General features: G+C 35.3%; 1 protein-coding gene across 3 annotated transcripts in view; it reads right to left on the bottom strand.

Annotated features, from left to right (window-relative positions):
- Nucleotides 1-1,394: 1,394 nt before the first annotated feature.
- Nucleotides 1,395-20,545, bottom strand: part of FIG4 (FIG4 phosphoinositide 5-phosphatase) — a 51,103-nt gene continuing 31,952 nt past the window's right edge. For all 3 annotated transcript variants that reach the window (XM_015621187.3, XM_015621189.3, XM_015621188.3), the window contains 7 exons: nt 19,014-19,072; nt 18,259-18,406; nt 17,370-17,453; nt 14,459-14,654; nt 11,908-11,990; nt 8,803-8,892; nt 1,395-3,297 (listed from right to left, as the gene is read on the bottom strand). In XM_015621187.3, the coding sequence (XP_015476673.1) occupies nt 3,120-3,297; nt 8,803-8,892; nt 11,908-11,990; nt 14,459-14,654; nt 17,370-17,453; nt 18,259-18,406; nt 19,014-19,072 (838 nt within the window). In that variant the 3' untranslated portion in view covers nt 1,395-3,119. The remainder of the gene's footprint in view (nt 3,298-8,802; nt 8,893-11,907; nt 11,991-14,458; nt 14,655-17,369; nt 17,454-18,258; nt 18,407-19,013; nt 19,073-20,545) is intronic.

Genomic DNA, 20,545 nt, shown 5'->3' on the forward strand with positions numbered 1-20,545 from the left:
GAAAGCCAAGAGAACCTTCCTGGATGATGTGGAGAAATCTCACAAAGTCAGTAACAAAACAAAGAGCTGCTACAAGTGTCACCCCAGAATTACGCACAGCTCTTTTGCTTCTTCCCCCTGGCAGCTGTGTGAACACTGAAAGGTCCTATTTCAGGACCACAGACAAGTCCCTCTGGAAAATGAGAGGAAAAGAACAAAAAGTAAGTGGATTTTGCAAGTGGACACAAGACTCAGAAGGAGGGGAAACTACCAATGAAATCTGTGGAAAAGAACTGCTCCTACAGTCACAACACAAGGCTTAAGCTCTTGGACTGCCATCAAAATCCATTGGCACAGAAGTGGCACAGAAATGACCAAATCAGTCCTTATTTGACATTTGTGCTTCCTGATTCCACAGGAAGGAACCCGAAGTTATCATTTTCTAGGTGTACATTTTGGGACTGTATTGCAATGTAATCTTTAAACACACTGAAATGACCTAAATATATTTTGGAGGAAAAATCAACATATTTCTCAAATATTTCTTTTGTCCTAAAAAAAGGTGCTTGCTTTTTTTTTTTTTAAGCTTTTTTTTGCTTAAAGGTGTTTATTAGCACTTAAAATTGAAAAAGAGTACAATGTTACTCTTCAGAGCCAACATAGCTCACTCTTTTCATGATTATTCTTATTTTACACACTTTTTCTTCTGCTTCTGTAAGGGAAATATATGCATCTATTGAGAACTTCTAACACTCTTGAGAACTGAACCTTATTATCACAAGAAAAGCATGAAGTAGGTGGATGCAGAGGCAGCACCTTGGGAATCCTTCATCCAGCTGAACTTGTTAGATGGGTGATTGAGTGTATTTCTATTTTAAATAATCATTTATGTGCATTAGGCAGCAGGTCCACTCAGACTGTTGAGTTTACTCAGGGTTAAGCTGGGAGTCTTGCTTTGTGCATTGGCCTTTTTTGTTCTTTAAATAAGCCTATTGAAAGTTGACATTGGCACCCTGAAGCATTTTGAACAGCTGCTAAGAGTACACTGATGGTAGATCACACAAGCCATCACTGAGGTGTCATTCAGCTCTCAGAACTGTAAACCAATCTCCTTTACTCCTCTTCTTTGAGGAGTGTCTGAATTGCTGAGGGCTAAACATATATTCTCCTAGAGCTGTAAAATTATTACCATCCCTAAATTTTGCAACAACATCATTGGTCACTGAAAAGGGAGTATCATCTTTTGACTTACCTGTGTGTAAGTGGTACACTTTCAAGGGTAACTTTTATGAATTACCAGTACCTATCAACAACAAAAGTAAGGTCTGTGATAAGTCTAGAAAACATTCCTTGCAATAGTTTAAATGCAGTAAGGAAAGTGTGCGCTTGTCTCATTAAGACACAAACTCCAGCTCTACATTTTTTCAAAGCAAGTATTTATTCCTTCTAATTATTTTCATATTGGGCAAAAGAATTCAGTATAGGTTTATTTTTTCTGAGGGGAAAAACATTAACAATTGCAATAAAGTAATCTAAAGTGACAATTAATTCTTGCATCTCCTAAAATACAACCGCTTGGCTCAAAACAATTAAGAAAAAAGAATGAACACCAAAATGCTTCTACGAGGTACCATGTTCTCATTGACTGTATGCAAGTCTTTCCCTGAGACACACAAACTTGTATCACATGAAACCTTTCTTCCCTTAACCCACTGCATCTTTTCATATATTGAATTACTAACAGAGGTGCAACTTACTGCATAAAATATTCAAATATATGCAAACATGTTTGCAAGGAGTAGCCACAAATCTACAGTAGCTGCCTGAAAAGGAATTTACTGTGAACACAAACATGTTCTCTACATCTGTTACATGCAGTTGGCTGCATCCCTAAAACAGTTATTCTGCTATTCCAGAAAATTCTGAAAGATGGTCTGTACAAGCTTGTGGAACAAAATGTTTTTTGTCAGTAGTGCTGCTGATACTGTCAGTATTCTTCAAGGTAAAGGGCTACAAAGTGTTGGGAATTTTAGCTTGCAATTGCAAATAGTAGGATTCCTCCCTTATTGTTTTTTTTTTTATTTAAAAATTTTACTCAAATGCCCAAAAGAACCTATTTAGACACCTGCTGCCTCTTTACCTCTTAGCAAGCAAAAGACATGATGTGCAGTCTTGCCTAACCCAACTACTGCTTGCTCTTGCATGACCACTCCAGCTGATCAGGTCACTTACCAACACCACTTCACCCAGAGACTCTAGGCTTCAACTCCAAGGCACCTCACAGGAGCACAAACACAGGGATGGGAAGAGTATGCTTCAAAAGGGTAATGCCTGCCATAAAGAAAAATGACAGGATGGTTTGGCACTCTCTAGGTGTCCAAAGCCAGTAATGTGAAGAGCATTCCCTCATTTGCAGATGCAGTTGTTATGGGGTTCTCTTCAGACTCCTACAAGAAACCTGTGGTAATTAGCCACAAGCCATCTTCACCCTGCAGCATGTGGTACACTTTCTGTAGCTACCAGAACCAGTGAGATTAGTTTTGACACATATTAGGGTTACAAAGTTTATTAGTGTTGATGCAAATTTTGATTTTGACATAAGTCACATATTTTTCACTTTTGCTTAAAAAGGCAGAAATTTGCAAGCAGTCATTCTAGCACTCACTTTTCTAAAAACCTCAAGAAATATCAGAAAATATTCTGCTGTAAAAGAAGACTGTTTTCTATCATGAAAGAAAGGGGAAGAAAACTATTCTCTTCTGATTCTTGTGTACAAATCACTTCAGTTTTATTATCAAACATAACAACGTAAGAAATTAACATAAAAAAACTAAAGACACCATATTTTCTTTACCACAAATAGCTACATACTCTCTAGTAACTCTGGCAGCTCTGATTATTCACTTAGTCTCTTAGGATACACTTTCAGCTAAAAAGATATTAAATAACTTTTTAAATCAGCTATTAAACCACCTTTTCCCCTAAAGAACTATACAATAAATGGTTAACAATAAAGAATAATAAATAGAAAATTTAGTAATAAATTCCATACTGCAAAAGAACAAAACTAGATTTCCTTTCTAAAATTATTTTTGGGACTTATCAGTACAGTAGATTTGGCAGGAGAATCCGGCTTGGATTTACATGTATCTGTTTCGAATGTACTCTCTGTACATGAGGAAATCTTCTCTTCCCAGAAGCTGCATGTTTCCTCTTCCAGCCTGAATGTGTGCATGGAAAATCTCTATCGATTTCCTATCAGCTCTTGGAGGCTGGACTTCATAAATATTGTCTTGAGAAAAAGAGGAGATGGGTATTCTGGAAGAAAACCAAACATACATATTTGAAGCTTTAGGTAAAAATTTTCCACAGAGAGAGAAAGGATTATTTCTTTTCCTTGAAATATACAGGAGAGTCAATGAGAGGGCAAGTTCCCAGTAGTTAATTCATTTACCTAGATTTTTATCACTACTGCAGATCTGATAAGACCCAGCTTTCCAAGTAGGGTAATTAGGTAAGTTGTCATTAATCCCATTACAGAATACTTTCTCACTTCCCTTTGCCCTGCCCTCATTTCTTCATCCTTCATCAGATCTGCTACGGTCAGTAAGTACCCCAGCTAAAGTAGATCTGTGCCATGCATTATAGCAGAAAAAAGAAAGACTCCATGGAGCTATCCACTAAGTAACAATTATAACAAGTGATTATACTCTGAGCCAACACATAGAAAGGGTTAATTAGGTAAGAAATTTCCATCTAATTATCAGGAAACAGACAATTTATTATAAGCAACAGCACTCAGATATTTTTATGAGAATATTTTTTGAATCTTCATTCAACAAATACCATACTTGAATCCTAATGTATACATATTTTTGGGCTCAAAACTTCTCAGTTAAGAAAGCAAAGTGGGAACTTACTGTCAAAACTCACTATTTCATACAGCAAACATCAACCAGCCCAAATGCAATGAAGATTCAGATATTAGTATCATTGCCATATTTCTACAGAAGCCACAGTCATGACTCACTACCTGCTTTTCAGGATACAAAAAGTTATTTTTATGTGTAGAATCTCCTCTTTTGAAGGTAAAAAAACAAGTAAGAACTGGAACACTTAAGCAAAGGGAAACCCCCCTATAAATAAAATGCCTTAATAAACTTCTACTTGCATTATGGGCACAAACTAATATTTGACACTGTTTCTAAATGAGGAGCTCCATTAAAAGGACCAAAAACTCTTGCTCCCTCATTTTGCAGCCTTTTATTTTAGTAAAATTTATTGTATTTTGGATGTTGCATCATGTGACAGTTCATTAGTCTTACTGCAGGGTGTCATGTAGGATATACTGTGTCTAATATTTCACTACAACTGGAATACAGTATATAAAACAAAAAGGTTTCCAAATTAAAGTAATACATTTTCATTTTATATTTCAACTTTGCATAGCCATACAGTCAGTTGATTACTCTTTGACTGCAATGACAGAATTACTTATAAAAGTAGACTATTGAACTTGAGACAATAAAATCACTGGTCATCCACAGAGATTGGCTGCATACTCTAAAACCTTTTTTTTTTCCTCAACAATGTGAGAGTTTCTTCTCATTATCACTTCTAGTTTATTTAAGGTAGTTGCTTTCAGAACTGGTAAAAACATTAGTCTAGATGCTTTAAAAGTAGATTGCTTTTCAAAACATCCATAGTTCCTGCAGTACTTAATCAGCGTAAAGCATCCAAACTGAGACTCTAGCAATGGCATTTGACACTAGCACACTGTACTATCTTATTAATGTCACCATCTAACAACAAAAGATGTCACTTACTCAAATATAACCAGTCTGGTCCACTAGCAAGTGGAAAATTAAGTAAAAGAGCAAAACAGAGCACTAAATTGATGCCTTCTCTATTTATTGATTGGTTTCTAAAGATAAGACATTTCTGAAGCACTAATGACTCAAAAATCCTTTCCTTAGGTACAATGGAAGCTGGGCAGCAAAGTGCATTTAATTTTGTGCATTTAATAACTGAATCTCAATTTTCCTCCTACTTGCATCAACATGATAAAAATATATTGAAAGAACCGCATGTTCATGCATGCCAACTTTGATTAATAACCCCGTGTTAAGCTGTAACTATTTGTAGAGTGCTTGTATTATCCAGTCATTTAATTAAAAGCCATTTCTCTAACATATTCATGTAAAAATCTATTCTACTTAATAAGTTTAATATCTTACAATAGTCATGAAGGAGAGCATGTTATTTATGATTTGGCTATCAGGTTTCCCTAGAGACCTGTAGCTTTATGGCCTCCCAGTGAAAATTACATAGATAGGAACATAAACTTTATGTCATGACAGACAGCACCCTTGACACGCCATTTTCATTATTTTCATCCCATTTGTGAGTAGGCTTCCTGGTGTTATGGTTTCACCAAGAGTATCAATGTCTCTACAGTAAAAGATACAGTTAAAACCTTCACTTATAATGAGGATGTTCCATACTTCCAAGGAAAAGTGCATGGTGATATGGATTAGCTCTCAGACACAGCAGTCACCAGAAGGCCACTGCATTTGTTTCAAGGCTGATTAGCTCTCCTCAAGTCTCTGAAGTATATCTAAAAAGTAAACAAAATGTATTTCTTCACCTTGCTTGAATCCTAAGCAAATATCCATGTGGATGATCAGAGGGCTAGAGTACCTCCCCTACAAAGACAGGCTGACAGAGTTGGGGTTGCTCAGCACAGAGACAAGGCAGCTCCAGGGAGACCTTAGATCACCTTCCAGGGCCTAAAGGGAGCTGCAAGAGAGCTGCAGAGGGACTTTTTTAAAGGGCATGAAGTGATGGGACAAAGGGGGATGGCTTTGAGCTGAAAGAAGACAAGTTTAACTTAGGCAGTAGAAGGATATCCTTCACTGTGAGGGCAGTGAGGCACTGGAACAGGTCATCCAGAGAAATTGTGTTTGCCCCATCCCTGGCAAGGCCAGGCTGGAGAGGACTTTGAGCAACCTGGTCTAGTGGAAAGTGTCTCTACCCAGTTTCCTACCAGGGGGTTGGAACTGGACGGTGTTTAAGAGTCCTTCCAACACAAAGTATTCTAGGACCTGACCTGAAGCAGAGGCACTGAAAACAGCTCAGATGCTCATGTATTCACCAGCCACACTTAGGTACAAGGATGTTTAAGCATGCTCAGACTCTTCTTTTTTGCTACAGGGAACCAAAACACTCAATTCCCTTTTAAGGGGGGAATAAAGTTTCTTGTACTCCTAGATAAATGTATGAAGCACTTTTGAAAAGGTTTTGAGAGTGTATTTTTACAACAGTATTATTTACATCATACCAAAATGAACACTGGGGAATTAGGGAATTAGGAACAGGTGCAGTGTGTCAGCCAACAGTAATTACACTACAGTACTTAGAGTCTCTCTTCATTCACATTGTAATAGATTGTGCTAAAAGTGGTCCAGCTCTGTTTAGCTCTATTTAGCTCTAACTAAAATTCCATCATTTTTTCCTTCATGGAATTTCTAAGAACAAAAAGAAGAATTTCAATATCCTTCCACATCCTCCATTCAGCCTCACTATTATTTCACTGAATCACTTTGGTCCCTGTTCAAGTCCCCATATTTTATTTCTAGTCTATACTTACAGTTCCTAAATTTAAGCCAGAACCTTCACTTCAGTATTTATACAATTCATATTTGAATTTGTCAATATCAATTCACAGATATTTTAAAAATAAGAAATAGTTCTTCTTTTGTAGCAGCTTCATGTATTTGATTAAAATGGTCAAGTGTTTAAAATTGTGAAATGTGGGGTTATTAAAAAAGATTTTCTTGAGAAGAGTGGAAAAGACAACTAACCTAAGCCTAAATTATATCTCACTGCTGATATGAAACCAAAGTTTTAGACTGAGTGTTTAATTTTACTATGAAAAGAACTAGGGTTTGATTGCATTTGTATCATATACGAAGCAAGCACTGGAGAATTAAATTTGTTTGATTTTTTTTTTTCAATTTAAAAGGCATCTAACATCAAATTAATAAAAGTTAGTATAATTTTTCAATTTCTTCAAGAGCTCCTTGAGAAACAGGCACAAGCTGTGCCTCAGCTGCTGTTACTGAAAACCCTCCCTCTCTCCCTAATCTTGAGTACACTTATGTTCATTCTATTTTATCTCTAAAATGTTAGTATTCTCCAAGGAAATTCCTGATTCACAGCTGTAATTTAAACTCAGTAAAAAAAAGCTTCCTTGTTTCAGAGTTGAACAACATGCCTTTTAAGAATGGCTACATTTATGACTTTAACTAAAAGAACAATCTGTCACCATCCAAACAGTATTTAAACATTTTTAAAAAGTAACAGAATAAAACCCAAAGAAAATTTTTAAGCTGTCAGGGGATATACTGTAATAAGAAAGAAATTATCAGCTCTAAGATACCCTATTTCCTCTCTGATCTGCACAGAGGAGCATGTTTATTAGAAGTGACAAGAGAGATGATCTACATGACTTCAACAGGAGGAGTAACAGGAGGCACAGATTTGTGTGCCCTATGACTTTTACACTTCTATTATTCAGAAACACATGGAAATTACACTTGGGAAAAGAGAAAAATTAACATCTGACTATCCCAAAACCACCAGAATTCTGTGTAGGGACTCTCTTTAATGTCTTCATTTTACAGACACTCAGCATTGGGAAAAAAATTGTATTTAAAGGGATAAGAAAGGAATTATTATCTCCTACACTGTCTTACATGCTGGCAGATTCTGCAATTACAAAAAAGAAATTGCCTTTATTCATAGCAAAAATATTCTTCTTACAAAATATTTTATTAATAAACATGTCAATTTAAAACATTCATGCTTGGTCCCTCATACTGAAAAACAGTTTAACAGTTTTCCAATCTAATTTACTACTTTCATACCCATTAGGCATGTTTTATTATAAAACTATGGGCTCATTTACCTACAAATGTGGTATTACCACTTTCATTGTAGCTAATACCAAGTGAACAAACACTGATATCAGACAGCATTGTCTCATACACAGCATTGCATCTGTTTCATGTCATTCTTTCTTAGCCCAACTGAGACTCACCCACTCTCTCCCCCTGCTTAGGTATAAATGCTATGTTCAAGGCTTCCTCACTTCACCAGCACAGAGGGGTGGACGAGAGGCAGTGCAGGAAACAAAGCTGGGGCTTCTGTAAATCAATGCATTGCAGAGAAGTTTTGGCAATTCTAAGAAGTGGCCATGCTGTTGGATAAAGGATCATGTACTCCCAGTGACAGAAGTAAATAAAATTCTGCCTTGCCTTGGTGAAACTTTAAGCTGCCTGCAGTACAGGAAGATGTCAACTGGGAAAGTTGTACTTGATCATCTAAATTGTAAGACCTGATTCAATGTTAGTATGACATTTGGATAATAGCACAAGCCTTTTTATACAGTTGTACTAAGAAGATTCAGTTGCAGCCTCGAGCATTTTTTAGTGAAGAACATGCAAGAACAAGTTGCCCTCTAAACTCAGCAGATTCAGCACTTCGTGTTAATTCAGGATTGCTAATACTTTTGAATACAACCCCCATGATACTACAAAGACTAAAAAACAAAACAAAAAACAAGACTCCCCAAAATAATAGAAACAAAAGCCAAACCCTCAAAAAGACAGTTCTTCATGCTATGCACTGAATCCCCTTATGCAGTAAAGAAAATGAAAGTGTGACACTCAAGCAATTTAACATCAAATTTACCTGATCACTTTTCATATCTAATGACATAAGCAAAATCAAGCTAAAGGGAAAAAGAAAAAGAATACTTACAAATTTATGACCTTATCCAAGAGGTGTTTTGAACAAAATTGCTGACTGCCCTTGTCTTGTTTATGCTGGCTCTGTCCCAGCTGAACAAACCTGTGAAAAGCAGTAGATTGATGAATAAATCTAAGAAATAAAAGAACTATCCCCCAGTAATCATCAAACAAAAGAAAATGACACTAAGAAATGAGATTTTGAGTCATGCTGTTTAAGTCACTGATCATGATGTACTTGTCTGGTGAACAAGAGAGATTTTTAAAAGTTCATAGAGGGTGCATGCATGAACTCAGAACCTCCTTTGAAAAATGATTTGCTTATCCATTTGTGTCACCTAGTATGTCACGGGAAGAAACAAGCTTCCCCTAAGAAACAGACAGCCCTCTACAGTCAATTTCCTATGTCCTTCTCAAAGCAATCAGTCAGAAGAACAGCCTATGGAAAAATCAGCAAAAGACACAAAGTCTCTCAAGTTTCAGATTTAAGTTAGTCCTCTGCTGAATTCAATCTAGTTTATTCATCTGAAACGCTGTTAGTCCAGATCACTTATTTACAAACACAACCTTTTGGGACAATTTCTCCATCTCCAAATATTTGCTGGAAGACACTGCCAATGGAAAATACTGTCATGGCTTTTTTTTCTTGGCAATGAAGTGGAAAAAAATCTTCTGAAAAGTAGTTTATCACTAATCTTAGTCACTCAGAATAGAAGGAAAAGTCAGAAGGTTTCAAATGTAAATATATGTAGCTATTTTGCACTCAATTTGTTCACTCTCCAACACAGCTGTGCCACTGAAGAGACAAGCAAATGCCAGTTGCAATTTTCTAGTTTAATTTTCTGAGGCAGAGTGTTTTTCTTAACAGTGAGTTTCCATCTAGCTTAAGAAGTCTTACTGGTCTAGTTCAGGAATATTTACTACATTTTAACAAGCAACTATTACCAGTGCAAAACCAATTGCAGGAATGAGTGTACAGAAGTCAAATGAACAACATGTTCCTAAACAACTTATTATAGCTTTTCTTTCCACTCCATTCAGATTCTATGTTTTGGTAGAAACAAAAGCCTCAGGGACAAGCAACATCACTTTGACCATAAAAGGAATAAATACTTATATTACTAAATAAGAGAATTTTACATGGAAATCAAGATAATTAAGATCATCTAGTGCAGGAGCCTGCTATTGAAACCAACTAAAAAAAATTCAAAGGTAAACCAATTGCATTCATATTTTAATTCAGTGCTTCAAATTACTCAATATTTTGAAAGTTATAAGACCTACATGCACACAAGCAAGTTTCCCAACATCAGGAAGATACCATGCACAGTTGATCTGCAGCATACATCCTCAAATTATTTGAGGGACTTCCTGTCCCTTCCAAATTCAACCAACCTGGGCTTCTGTGATTTCTGCTTTGATGAGAATTATCTCAGCCATTAGTGAAAACAGGCTGAATGGATCCAAATTACTTTTAATTTGCATTTTCAAATAGGTTTAATATAGATCAGTTGATATAAAACAACTTAATCTGAAGTACTTTGAATCTGTGAGACCCTAATCCTAATCAGGAAAAAACATGTAACATGTCCAGCGATGTCACGTGGAGTCAGGATCTTACATCTTCATTTCCCTTATTACAGTAACAGAAAAAGGCTTGATGTGAGAACTGTAATCATACTGTGAAAGAAATTGCTGCTATTCTCAAGCAATGTACATTTTAGAAAGTATAGATTTTACTGACATCCTTTATTACATAAATCAGCACCCCAGACCAGAAATAGCACTATGTCTTGTTAGCTAAAAGAGATAAAGAATTTGTAATTTTTTCTATTTTTAAAACCTGAATTGCTTGAAGCAAATGAAAGGTTTATTATGTTTTTTTCTTAAAAAGGATATAAATAGGGTGCTTCAAAGCCTCCAAGGTGCTCACAGTTTTATATTAACCATAGATTGAACATTAGTCCAGCCTGAAGAAATTATTAAATTGGAAGCAGCTGCAGTTCTGGATGTTAACACAGAGTTGTTCATCTGCACAGAGAGACTCACAGTAGATACCAGCTTACACTTGGCCATTTTCAGAACCACAATAACTACCTGCTGTATCAAAGAATTGTTGTCAAATTTGCATCCATCTTCCAGGGTTAAAATAAAAAAAAAACAAAGGTAGAGGCACAGCTGAAGGTAAAAATTTCAGATATAATGAGAAACCATCCTCCTTCACCCTATTCAAGTGTAGTATCTTCAAATGACTCAGCTTGTATGAAATAGGTAGAAATGGGAATTTTAAAGAACAGAAGAGTGCAAGAGAAATAGCTTCACCCAAAGAAAAGGTAAGATAAAAATAATTTTAAATAAAAAGAAAAAATGCTTTGAGTGGATTAAAGAACTAAGTCAGGATGAAACACCATATATCATCAAGTTAGATATCACAGTGAATTAAAATTTTCCTTAAAAATTTAAAAGGTTTCAAATATAACAAGGTAGCTACTGCTATTACACATTAGAAAATAAAAACAAATGCACACAAGGCCATTTCAATGCATGTCTCACAACTATTCATTTCAATATACACACAGTACTTTCCTGAGATGAGGTGTAGATTTCTTAGACCCCTATATATGACATCATGTTAAACAAAAAGACAACTTCTATTATTTTATATGAGTTTTTACAAAACAAGCTATTTCGTTGCGACTGACTTGAATTCAATAATAATAATAATTCAGGAATAATTCAACACTTGAAAAATGCAAACCCTACAGTTTACAAAGCTTACAATCATGGAACCATTCCTGTGGAATTTACTTATCAATGGAATATGGAATTTCTAAGAATTTACTTATTAATTTCTAGGATTATTTCAAGTGACAGTTATTTCTTTTGAAGCATCTTTCATTTGACTTAAGCTCCAAATTTTGCATTCAGAAACACCGGCATAGCTTCCACTGAAATCAGAATTGACACAGACAGCTGAAAATAGTCTCATTTTGAAAGACATAGCATATATAGACAAATTTCTCCTTTAAATTAGTTTAAACAAAGGCAGCACTTTGACAAACTGCACTTAACTAGCTCAAATTATCCTTTGACGATTACCACTGGAAATTTATCTCACCTTGCATATATTGCAAGATCATCTTCTGAAGGGATATCTGAAAGATTGACTCCATACACATCTTTTGTTGACTGCACTACATTCTGGAACATAAGAAAGATTCAGATTAAGAATACTGTAACAACATCTAAAGAAAGTTTGCTCTTAAGAAATAACTTCTTACAAAACAAAATATAATTTCAGAAGTGCAGACAAAACCAAACAGGTTTCTCACATCCACAGCAATCTTAGCTTACATATATTTTTTTAAGAAAATAATTTATTAGAAATATAAATCCACACATTTATTCAGCAAGGAAAGAATTCTTGAAAGATATAATCAGCTAAAACAATGTATTAGGAGAATAAATTAAATTAATTGAACGTAATGGTGTAGTTATTAAATTCTGTTCTGTGTTGAAACTTAATATAGAATAAATCATATTCGTTCAGAACATGCTCCCACATTTGCTTTCACATTTCCTGCTGTCAATTCTGCAATAATTACAAACCTCAGGTTGAACAAAACTATTTTTATTTTATACATTATGCAATCATGTCAGTCAACTATAACAAGGAATCAATGCACATGCAATAGTTCACCAACTGTGTCTAATGACTCAGTGCTAAACTGAGGGGGGTTTTCTGACAAGCCACATATGACTGTGAGTCAAATATAAAGACAGCTTTCCCTTATTTCAAAATGATTCCAAGTCAAAGAATTTCAGAAAGGTATGTCCTGACCAGAAGTATAAATGTATCTTTTATTAACTTCTCAGAAATGTGAACAGAAAGGAACTTGCTTTTTGAGTTCCCCAAATAATAAGGAATGGCATGAATTGACAATGCAAATTATGACTAGAATTCAATGCATGAAAAGGTGATAATAAATTGGAATATATTTCTCCATATAATTACTAAAAATTCAGAATAGCTCAGTCAATTTTTAAGCCATTGAAATTCAATATTTCAAATCATACTTTGTATTTACATAAACTTTTCATTTAAGCATTTTTAAAATCTAAAAAAGTTATCTTAGGTCTGAGTGCTGAAGTGTATTCAAAACAAGAGGGGAAAACTAATGTGACATGAACTGTGCAACTGTAGGAATCAAGAATAAAATTTCAACTTGGATTTTTGTTAAGAAATAGAAACAATCTGATGTGCTGAAGAACAGGTACTCTGTTATTCAGAGATAATGGAAAAATTTCAGATAAAATACCTTGCATAAACACAAATAAATAAATGTGCTTGTACTGGAGTAGGAAGAAGACACTATTGCACTATTGAAGGCTGAAAATCCATTATCTGGGAACACACTACCCTAGGCTAAAGACTGAATAGAATCAAAATTTGAATCGTGGCAATAAATAAATAAATAAATAGAAGGCAGTGTCTGTTGCCTATCAGGCACTACTTTTTATGCTAAGGTCATAAATACCCAATTTTCTTCAGAAGTGATAACATGCACAATCTTATAACCATTTAAATTAGCTGTGACTTTAAAAAAACCAACCCCGTCAGACAACATAAGTATTTTCCAAACTTCTATAGTACACATTAGCATAACCTTTTGCTAAGAACACTTTCAATGGTATCCAAAATGGATATCTACAAGAAAGAATTTGAAGAACTATTACATGAACAAATAAAATAGAGACTTCCATAATTCCTTATACAACTCATATTTTCATTAAATTAGCACCCAAGGGATTCCAACAAAATGGGACTTATGCTAGCAAAAAAAGATTAATAGCCCACAACTGAAAATATACATTCTTTCCATCTGACTGGGCAAATGCAATTTATTTCACTATTTTATTCACTGGCATTATCTGCAACCTTAGTAGCAGTAATAGCACAGGGCCTGGGTGGTAACATTTTCATGCACATTTTTGAAGCTAGTTAAGTTTTTTAAAATGCCAGACCACATAATCATGAGACAGCAATTTAAAAGTGTTCACATAAATTAGGTTGAAATTTAGACAGAATGAACATTAATTTGCAGTTAATCGACCTAAGCAAGTGGCATAGTTTAAAAGGGATTACTTTGTAATTCCAAGAGGTGGTTCTCAGGACCTCAGGTTCATATTACATCTCTTTAAAGGGGGTTGCTCCAGATTGACTCCTATGGACTAAATGTTGATTAAGTAGGTAGATCAAGTACATCCCTAGAGAAAAGGAATCTCATTTGCATGCTCCAAGGACACCTAATGATGTGTAGCTGAGCATGGTAACGGGCAATAATCAGACATGTGTTACTGCTCTGAATAAACACACTCATACAGGTGCCTTTTACAGTATGTAATGGCCCAAATACCTTTCAAATGCCATAGCTTTCTGACAGTAGTTTTCTTTTTTTATGCTATTTGTGTTTCACTGTAATGTAACAAAAACAACAGCAAAGGTTAACAAGCAGTTGTGTTGCAGTTATGCTAATATCTACACCAAAAAATTACACTGGGGACCTTTGTCACTAAATTTCTCAGTTCTTTACTTCTGAATGTTCTATAAAGCATTTTTAAGGGAGTGTGAATTTTTAACCTTTTTGCCTAACACAGTGATTTCTTACCTCTGTGATTTTTGTATTGTCTCCTGTATCAGTCACCTTTACTGGAGTTGAACGTTGAGAAACAGCACCCTCATCTTCTTTATCAGTCCCAGAATCATCTTCAGAGCTACTTGACACTGCTTCCTCACTTGGGGGTGGAGGAGCACTAGCAGCTGTTTTGCGCTGCAGCACAGTTTCTTCTCTATTATTTTTGTTCCTATTAGGAAAGGCAGTGTGTATTTATGAAATCAGCAAGATCTTAGCAATGAATATTTAAAATTCCTAGTCTTGGTTACAATCTTTCCAGGGAAATAAGTTTTAACCTCTGGGGCAACTTTTTGCTCATCTTTTAAAATCCCTGATTGATTTGTCTTCTTCAGTCTCGTTATTCCAGAGCATTTAAAGAAAGCCCAAAGGATTCTGTCAGCTTTTCTCCACCAGTTCTCTGATTCTTTACATAAATCCCTCCCCACAAATGAATAAACAAAAAGGAATAAAAAATAATTGAGGCATAATATCTTTGGTTTTGATCTTGGAAAAAGGTTCACTTTCTGATTAATAACAACATCCAGTCCAATAGCTTCCTTAATCTTAATGGTAATGGTTCCAAATCTTAATGTTAATGTCACTTTTTTTTCCCTTATTTTCCATACCTCTTCCCTCAATTTAATTCTTTAATCAGCAACATTTCTTGATGCAGTATATTTCTCACTCAAGAAATTCTAGTCAATATAAAGAGATCCCTTATTTATAAGAAACCTTCAAGGTACAGCATCTCTATGTAAGTAGGCTAACACAGGATTTAACTGTATGCACCCATGAGAAATCATACAAGACTTATGTGTTCTACATCCTCTCCTACTGGCCACAGAAGAATATTTAGTTGCAATTTCCTCTCAGACAATGTCACAATCTTTCAGGGAAGGCAGTTAATGAATAGACATTAACTAATGAATAGACAGTTTATCACTGGAAATAGGGAAGGAACATCTCTTCCTTGCTGCAGTGACTGTCCCATGTATCACTAACAGACAGTGTGTGACTTATTCTAAAGGAAGACAGCAGCATGCTAGAGGCTGTGGAAACGAGCACAAAGATTGATGCAAATGCTATTTGGAGATGCAGGTCTAGTGCTCTCATCAGCATCACTTGAGCCCTAGGGGAGCACACCACAACTGTTACAGATGCTGCCTCTTGAAGTGAAACTCACACAGCAGTTTATTCCTGAACTGAATTAGCTACGCATTGAGTGCTCAAGGAACACATATTAAGATGTAAAAGAGTCCTTCCAAAGGTTGTGATCTGAGAGCACACCCCACCTCCTAGGACATAATTGTATCAAAAGAAATCTTAGAGCTGGAACAAATGCTTTGGGGAAAACAGCACCGTGAGAGAGTTTGATTTCTGACTTGGAAGAACCTGACACTTCCTTGGACTGAAATTCACAGGATGTTATGAAGACTTCCTGTGAATAAGCATTCTTTTTAGGGAAAGAAAAGGGATTTTTCCCTGCTTTTCTAGATGAGGTGAAGGTCACAAGAAAAGCAGTCCTTTCTGAAAGCTGAGGAATGGAGCAAGTAGCCAAACACTGCTAAGAGTGTTATCCTCACCCCACTCCCATTACATCAGCATGTCTGGGACCTGAACATCTACACACACAAAAAGAGATCACCAAATTTCCTTCAGAAATGTCTTAGACCAAAAGATCATGCCAAATGATCAAGGCAAAGGTACCACCTTTTGCAAGGCTAAATGTGGGTGAGGTGCAAGAGTGAATCAACGTTTTGCACTACAACACAGTCAATGAAAGGAAAGCCTTGTAAGTGATATGCAGGGAGTCCTGGAATATGGCTTTGATGGAGCTGATTCTCTGTCTCACATCAATCCCTAAAATTTACAGTGAAGAGCTAGAATAAAAGTGCCTGAGAAAATTATATAACGGTCAACTGTTTAATGGAGTACCTAGAGACAAATTAATCCAAAATCTGACATTCTACAAAAGTGGAAGAATAAAGCTTATCCTCAAAATACTCATAAACTCAAATTCTTACCAGAGATAAACTGTGCAACAGTTGAACAGTCTTCCTGTTTATTCCCAGGGAATCAGTAGCATGAAATGAAGTCTTACTGGTGATAAGCACAGTCTATTCTCAACATTTATTGACAATGAGACCCTCAGGATCAGAACACACGAGGCAGTCAAATGTTCTAGTGTTTTACAGAACAGCAAGTTTTCAGAGGAACTTATAATGTTGTGACAGCACAGTAGCTACTGACAAAAGGTTTCCTTAATATGAGCTACCAAAGAGAGAATGAATTTATGAAGATTCTACACAGCCCTTGTGGGACACAGCAGTGGAATAAAGAGAGTAACAAAGCAGGTCCAGAATGAAAAAGCAGCTAAATGAAACATTCATTTGTCCCAGCAACTGTTGCTGGATTGTTTTATATAATTTTATCCATAAACATTTTAATAACATATTTTATCAAAAACTATGCTGAAATTGGCATTTATTGCTGTTTCAGAATATGCACCATTTATGAAAAATTTATAATTTTTTTAAAGACAACAAGAAAATATGCACTGCTGTCAACTCCAATAGAGAATAGAGTTGCCACAAGGATGAAGAGATTATTAAATTTTAATAACTTCTGTATATTATTGATAAGATCGTCTCATGAATTTCACTTTGAGGAATGAGAGAAAACAGAAAATATTAAACAAGTTGAATTAAAATTCCTAGTGTCAAATAAAAATCTCAGATTAGGTGTGATTTTCAAAGTGTGCAATTCTGCAGTATAACTCCAATGAATTTTTTATTTCCCATGTAACACAGAATATGCTTCACAGACACACTCATAGGAGTTTATATATTTTCATTACAATTTCATTACTGTTAAACCAGAACAAAATTTCTGACTTCAGACTTACCCCAACACAGATTTTCCAGTTTCATCAGGTTTACGAACAGTAAACGGACTTGGATCAATTCCCACATTCTTAGGCATAAAATCTCTGCCAAAATAGAAAAGAAAAAGTATCCATGAACAAAGTGCAACACATAAAATTTTTAAATTTTTTGGAAGAATCACCTCTAACATCTACCTGTGAACTAATTAAAAAAAATCATCATATAGAGATATTAAGTTCTAACTTTATAATTTCAAGTTGGTGTATATATTACCTAGGTATTTAAAAAACTTTCAGTTGCATTATTTAGTTCCATAAAACAGCTGCAAGTATCACCATTTGCCAAAGATGCCAAAGCATTGTGCCCCATTCCTGTGCTGAAGAAGACTGGTAACTCGGGGCTTTGTCCATTGTTTTCAAAATGCTGCCAACACACAAATTGGGTCAAACAGCTACATGAAACATAATTTGCCTGGAAATCTTTAGCCAAATCATGATTCAGATTATGTTCAGAATATCCAGCTGACAGCTGCCAACAAAAAAATCCAAAAATATCAGTTGTGAGAACCAGATGAACTGAAGAAAACAACTGCAAAACTAGAGCAGAACAAGGAGAAAATAATTGTTTTGAAAGTAGCCTCTGTGATCTGAGTCAACAAAGTTCATCTCTCAGCCATCAAGTGCCCAGACACTAGGCATTCCACAAGAAAAAATAATTGGAAATCTAATTGCTATTTTAATAGATTTTTTTTTATAGAGTAACATTTCAATGTAGCATTGTGATTTCAATTCAAGAACTTTGCTATATTTGAAATTACACCTATTTAACCAAATAAGTCAAATGCATATTTAATTCACACCAAATCAACCTCCAGTCAAGGATTTAGAGTCACAAAACATCCCAACATACCGTGTAGAATTGGTCATTGCCAAGCAGAAGGTCTCATCGAAACTGCTCAACTCATATGGCCTAAAAAACTCATTGTGGATATCAATTTCCTCTTCGTATTTGTGGAATTTCTTCACTGTCAACTTGCGTCTGTTTTCAGCACACGACACTGAGGGTGAAAAAAACCACAATCCTTTTACTAGCAATTACTGACTCTTGCAAAAATCTAATCAAACCATAGCCTGCTCACCTAACCACCATACCAGGCAACTTTTTCCTACAGTCATATCCCCTCTGAGACAAGGAAATATGACATGAAGAAGATGCATTGCACATCTTTAATAAATATGCATTATCAACCACTATAATTTGATTTCATTTCATGATGACTATTTCTAATGAAACATGCCCTGCAGTACCCCAGAGAAATAGGACTATCTTCACCAGCTATATTGTGTCATCTTCCACAGGAATAGGACCACTAGCACAGACTATAGCTATATGCTAATAGACAAGAAAAAAAGAAAAAATAATTAAGTGTGCCCTGGGTTATAAACATAGGAAAGTCAAGTTTCAGCCACTTAGGTAGCTCTTGCAACCTGCAACTGAAAAATCCTATCTCCTTGCAGAGAGGAGAAAGTGGAGAAGTATTTAGAAACCATTATGGAAACACTCTTTTTTTTTAGATCTGGGATCTAAACCAGTTAAAAAGCATTTGTGACTAAAACTTCTCTTTCAAGATACTTTGCAAGGCAAGGAGCAAATATAGGTCCTACCTTCATCAAAAGGAAGAGGTAAATGCTTTAGCACCCCTGTGGTCCACCAGTAAGTATAGCTGTACAGGAAAAACAGAAACACAATTGATACAGGAGATTTGGTCTTGTATCCAGCCTACCCAGTTTGAACGTAACATTCACCCATCCATACAATGTCACTTCAGCAAACATTGCTGAATTAGATGGAGGATTTCAACAGGCTCTTGTCCAACTACTTTGCTCTCAAATCAAGAATTTAATGCACAAAACTCAATACAGGGATGGACAGAAGAATGGTTTTGTTTCATAAAAAAAAAACAAACATGTCAGGTGTCTACCTCTACAGCACTGAAAATTTAAGTCTTAGTACATATCAAAAGTATTTATATATTTCTCTTGTTCTGGTCATTGGAAGGTGGGAGGAGCTGGGGGAAGTCATCCCCTCACAGATGTTATTCAGACCCAAAAATTTAGGAAAAAGGTATGAAGAAGTGAAGGTCAATGTTAATAAGATCGGATGATTGTCAAAGCAGCTGATTTTTACACAAAGAAATACATTTTGGTGTAACAGCTGAATCATTAATTATATAGAAGTAAAAGGAGAACCTTAATAAGTATCTTCCTCCTGAAGAGGAAGCAATTATAACATAGGAAAAGCACAGATAGTCAAAAGAAGTTTCAATGACAGGAAACATCATCTTCCTTCTCCTATATCCTTAATTTCATTATGAGTGTCATTATTTCTTTTGCTGCTGTGCCCAAGGAACCTAAAAGAGCCACTACACAGGCAGGAAAAAGTTACACAAAGAACTTGTGCAAATGTTTGGTAGAAAAATTACCAAACAAACAAAAAAATTAAAAATTACAAAAATTACAAAAAATTACCTAGAGGAGGTTTTTTTCACATATTTATTTCACCTAGTTATTACAGCAAGTTGTCATTTTAGTCACATAATGAAACATCTTGATTGTATATTATAACTTTTCAGAAGAAATTTTGGTTAGAATGAAAGATAAAAATAATTAATAAATAAATGAGGAGTACCAACATTTCTTTTTAATAATCCTCCTCATTTGAGACCAGTATGTGTGACAAATAAGAGACGGTTGTTTTAACAGAGTAACAGATGAAAGGGAGACTAGAATATTTGCATATTTGCAATACATCAGCTGAATTAATTTTAGACATACAATAATTTTCAGAACAAGTAGTCAAGAAAATTAATACTGCATGTTTAATGTATGCCTGAAATAGTACTTGGTTGTATGGCTCGTATAAGCTACCTTTAAGAGAAGCCTCAGGAGACAATACAAGAAGACTGAAATTCAGAAAGAGCCATATCATGTGCCAGCTGCTGTGACAGGTTAACAGAATAAGCAGCCAACAGGGATTGATCACACTGGCTAAACACTTGCAGTTTTGCTCAGACAAAAATCTAAATGCACATATTCAGATCTACCATTTTTACTAAAGAGCTTTATGGCTCACTGAATGAATAAAGACAAAACCAGCCAAAATCCTAAGAGATTATTTAGTTGACAAGTGGGGTACT

This window comes from Parus major, chromosome 3, assembly GCF_001522545.3.
Source record: "Parus major isolate Abel chromosome 3, Parus_major1.1, whole genome shotgun sequence".
NCBI lineage: Eukaryota > Metazoa > Chordata > Aves > Passeriformes > Paridae > Parus > Parus major.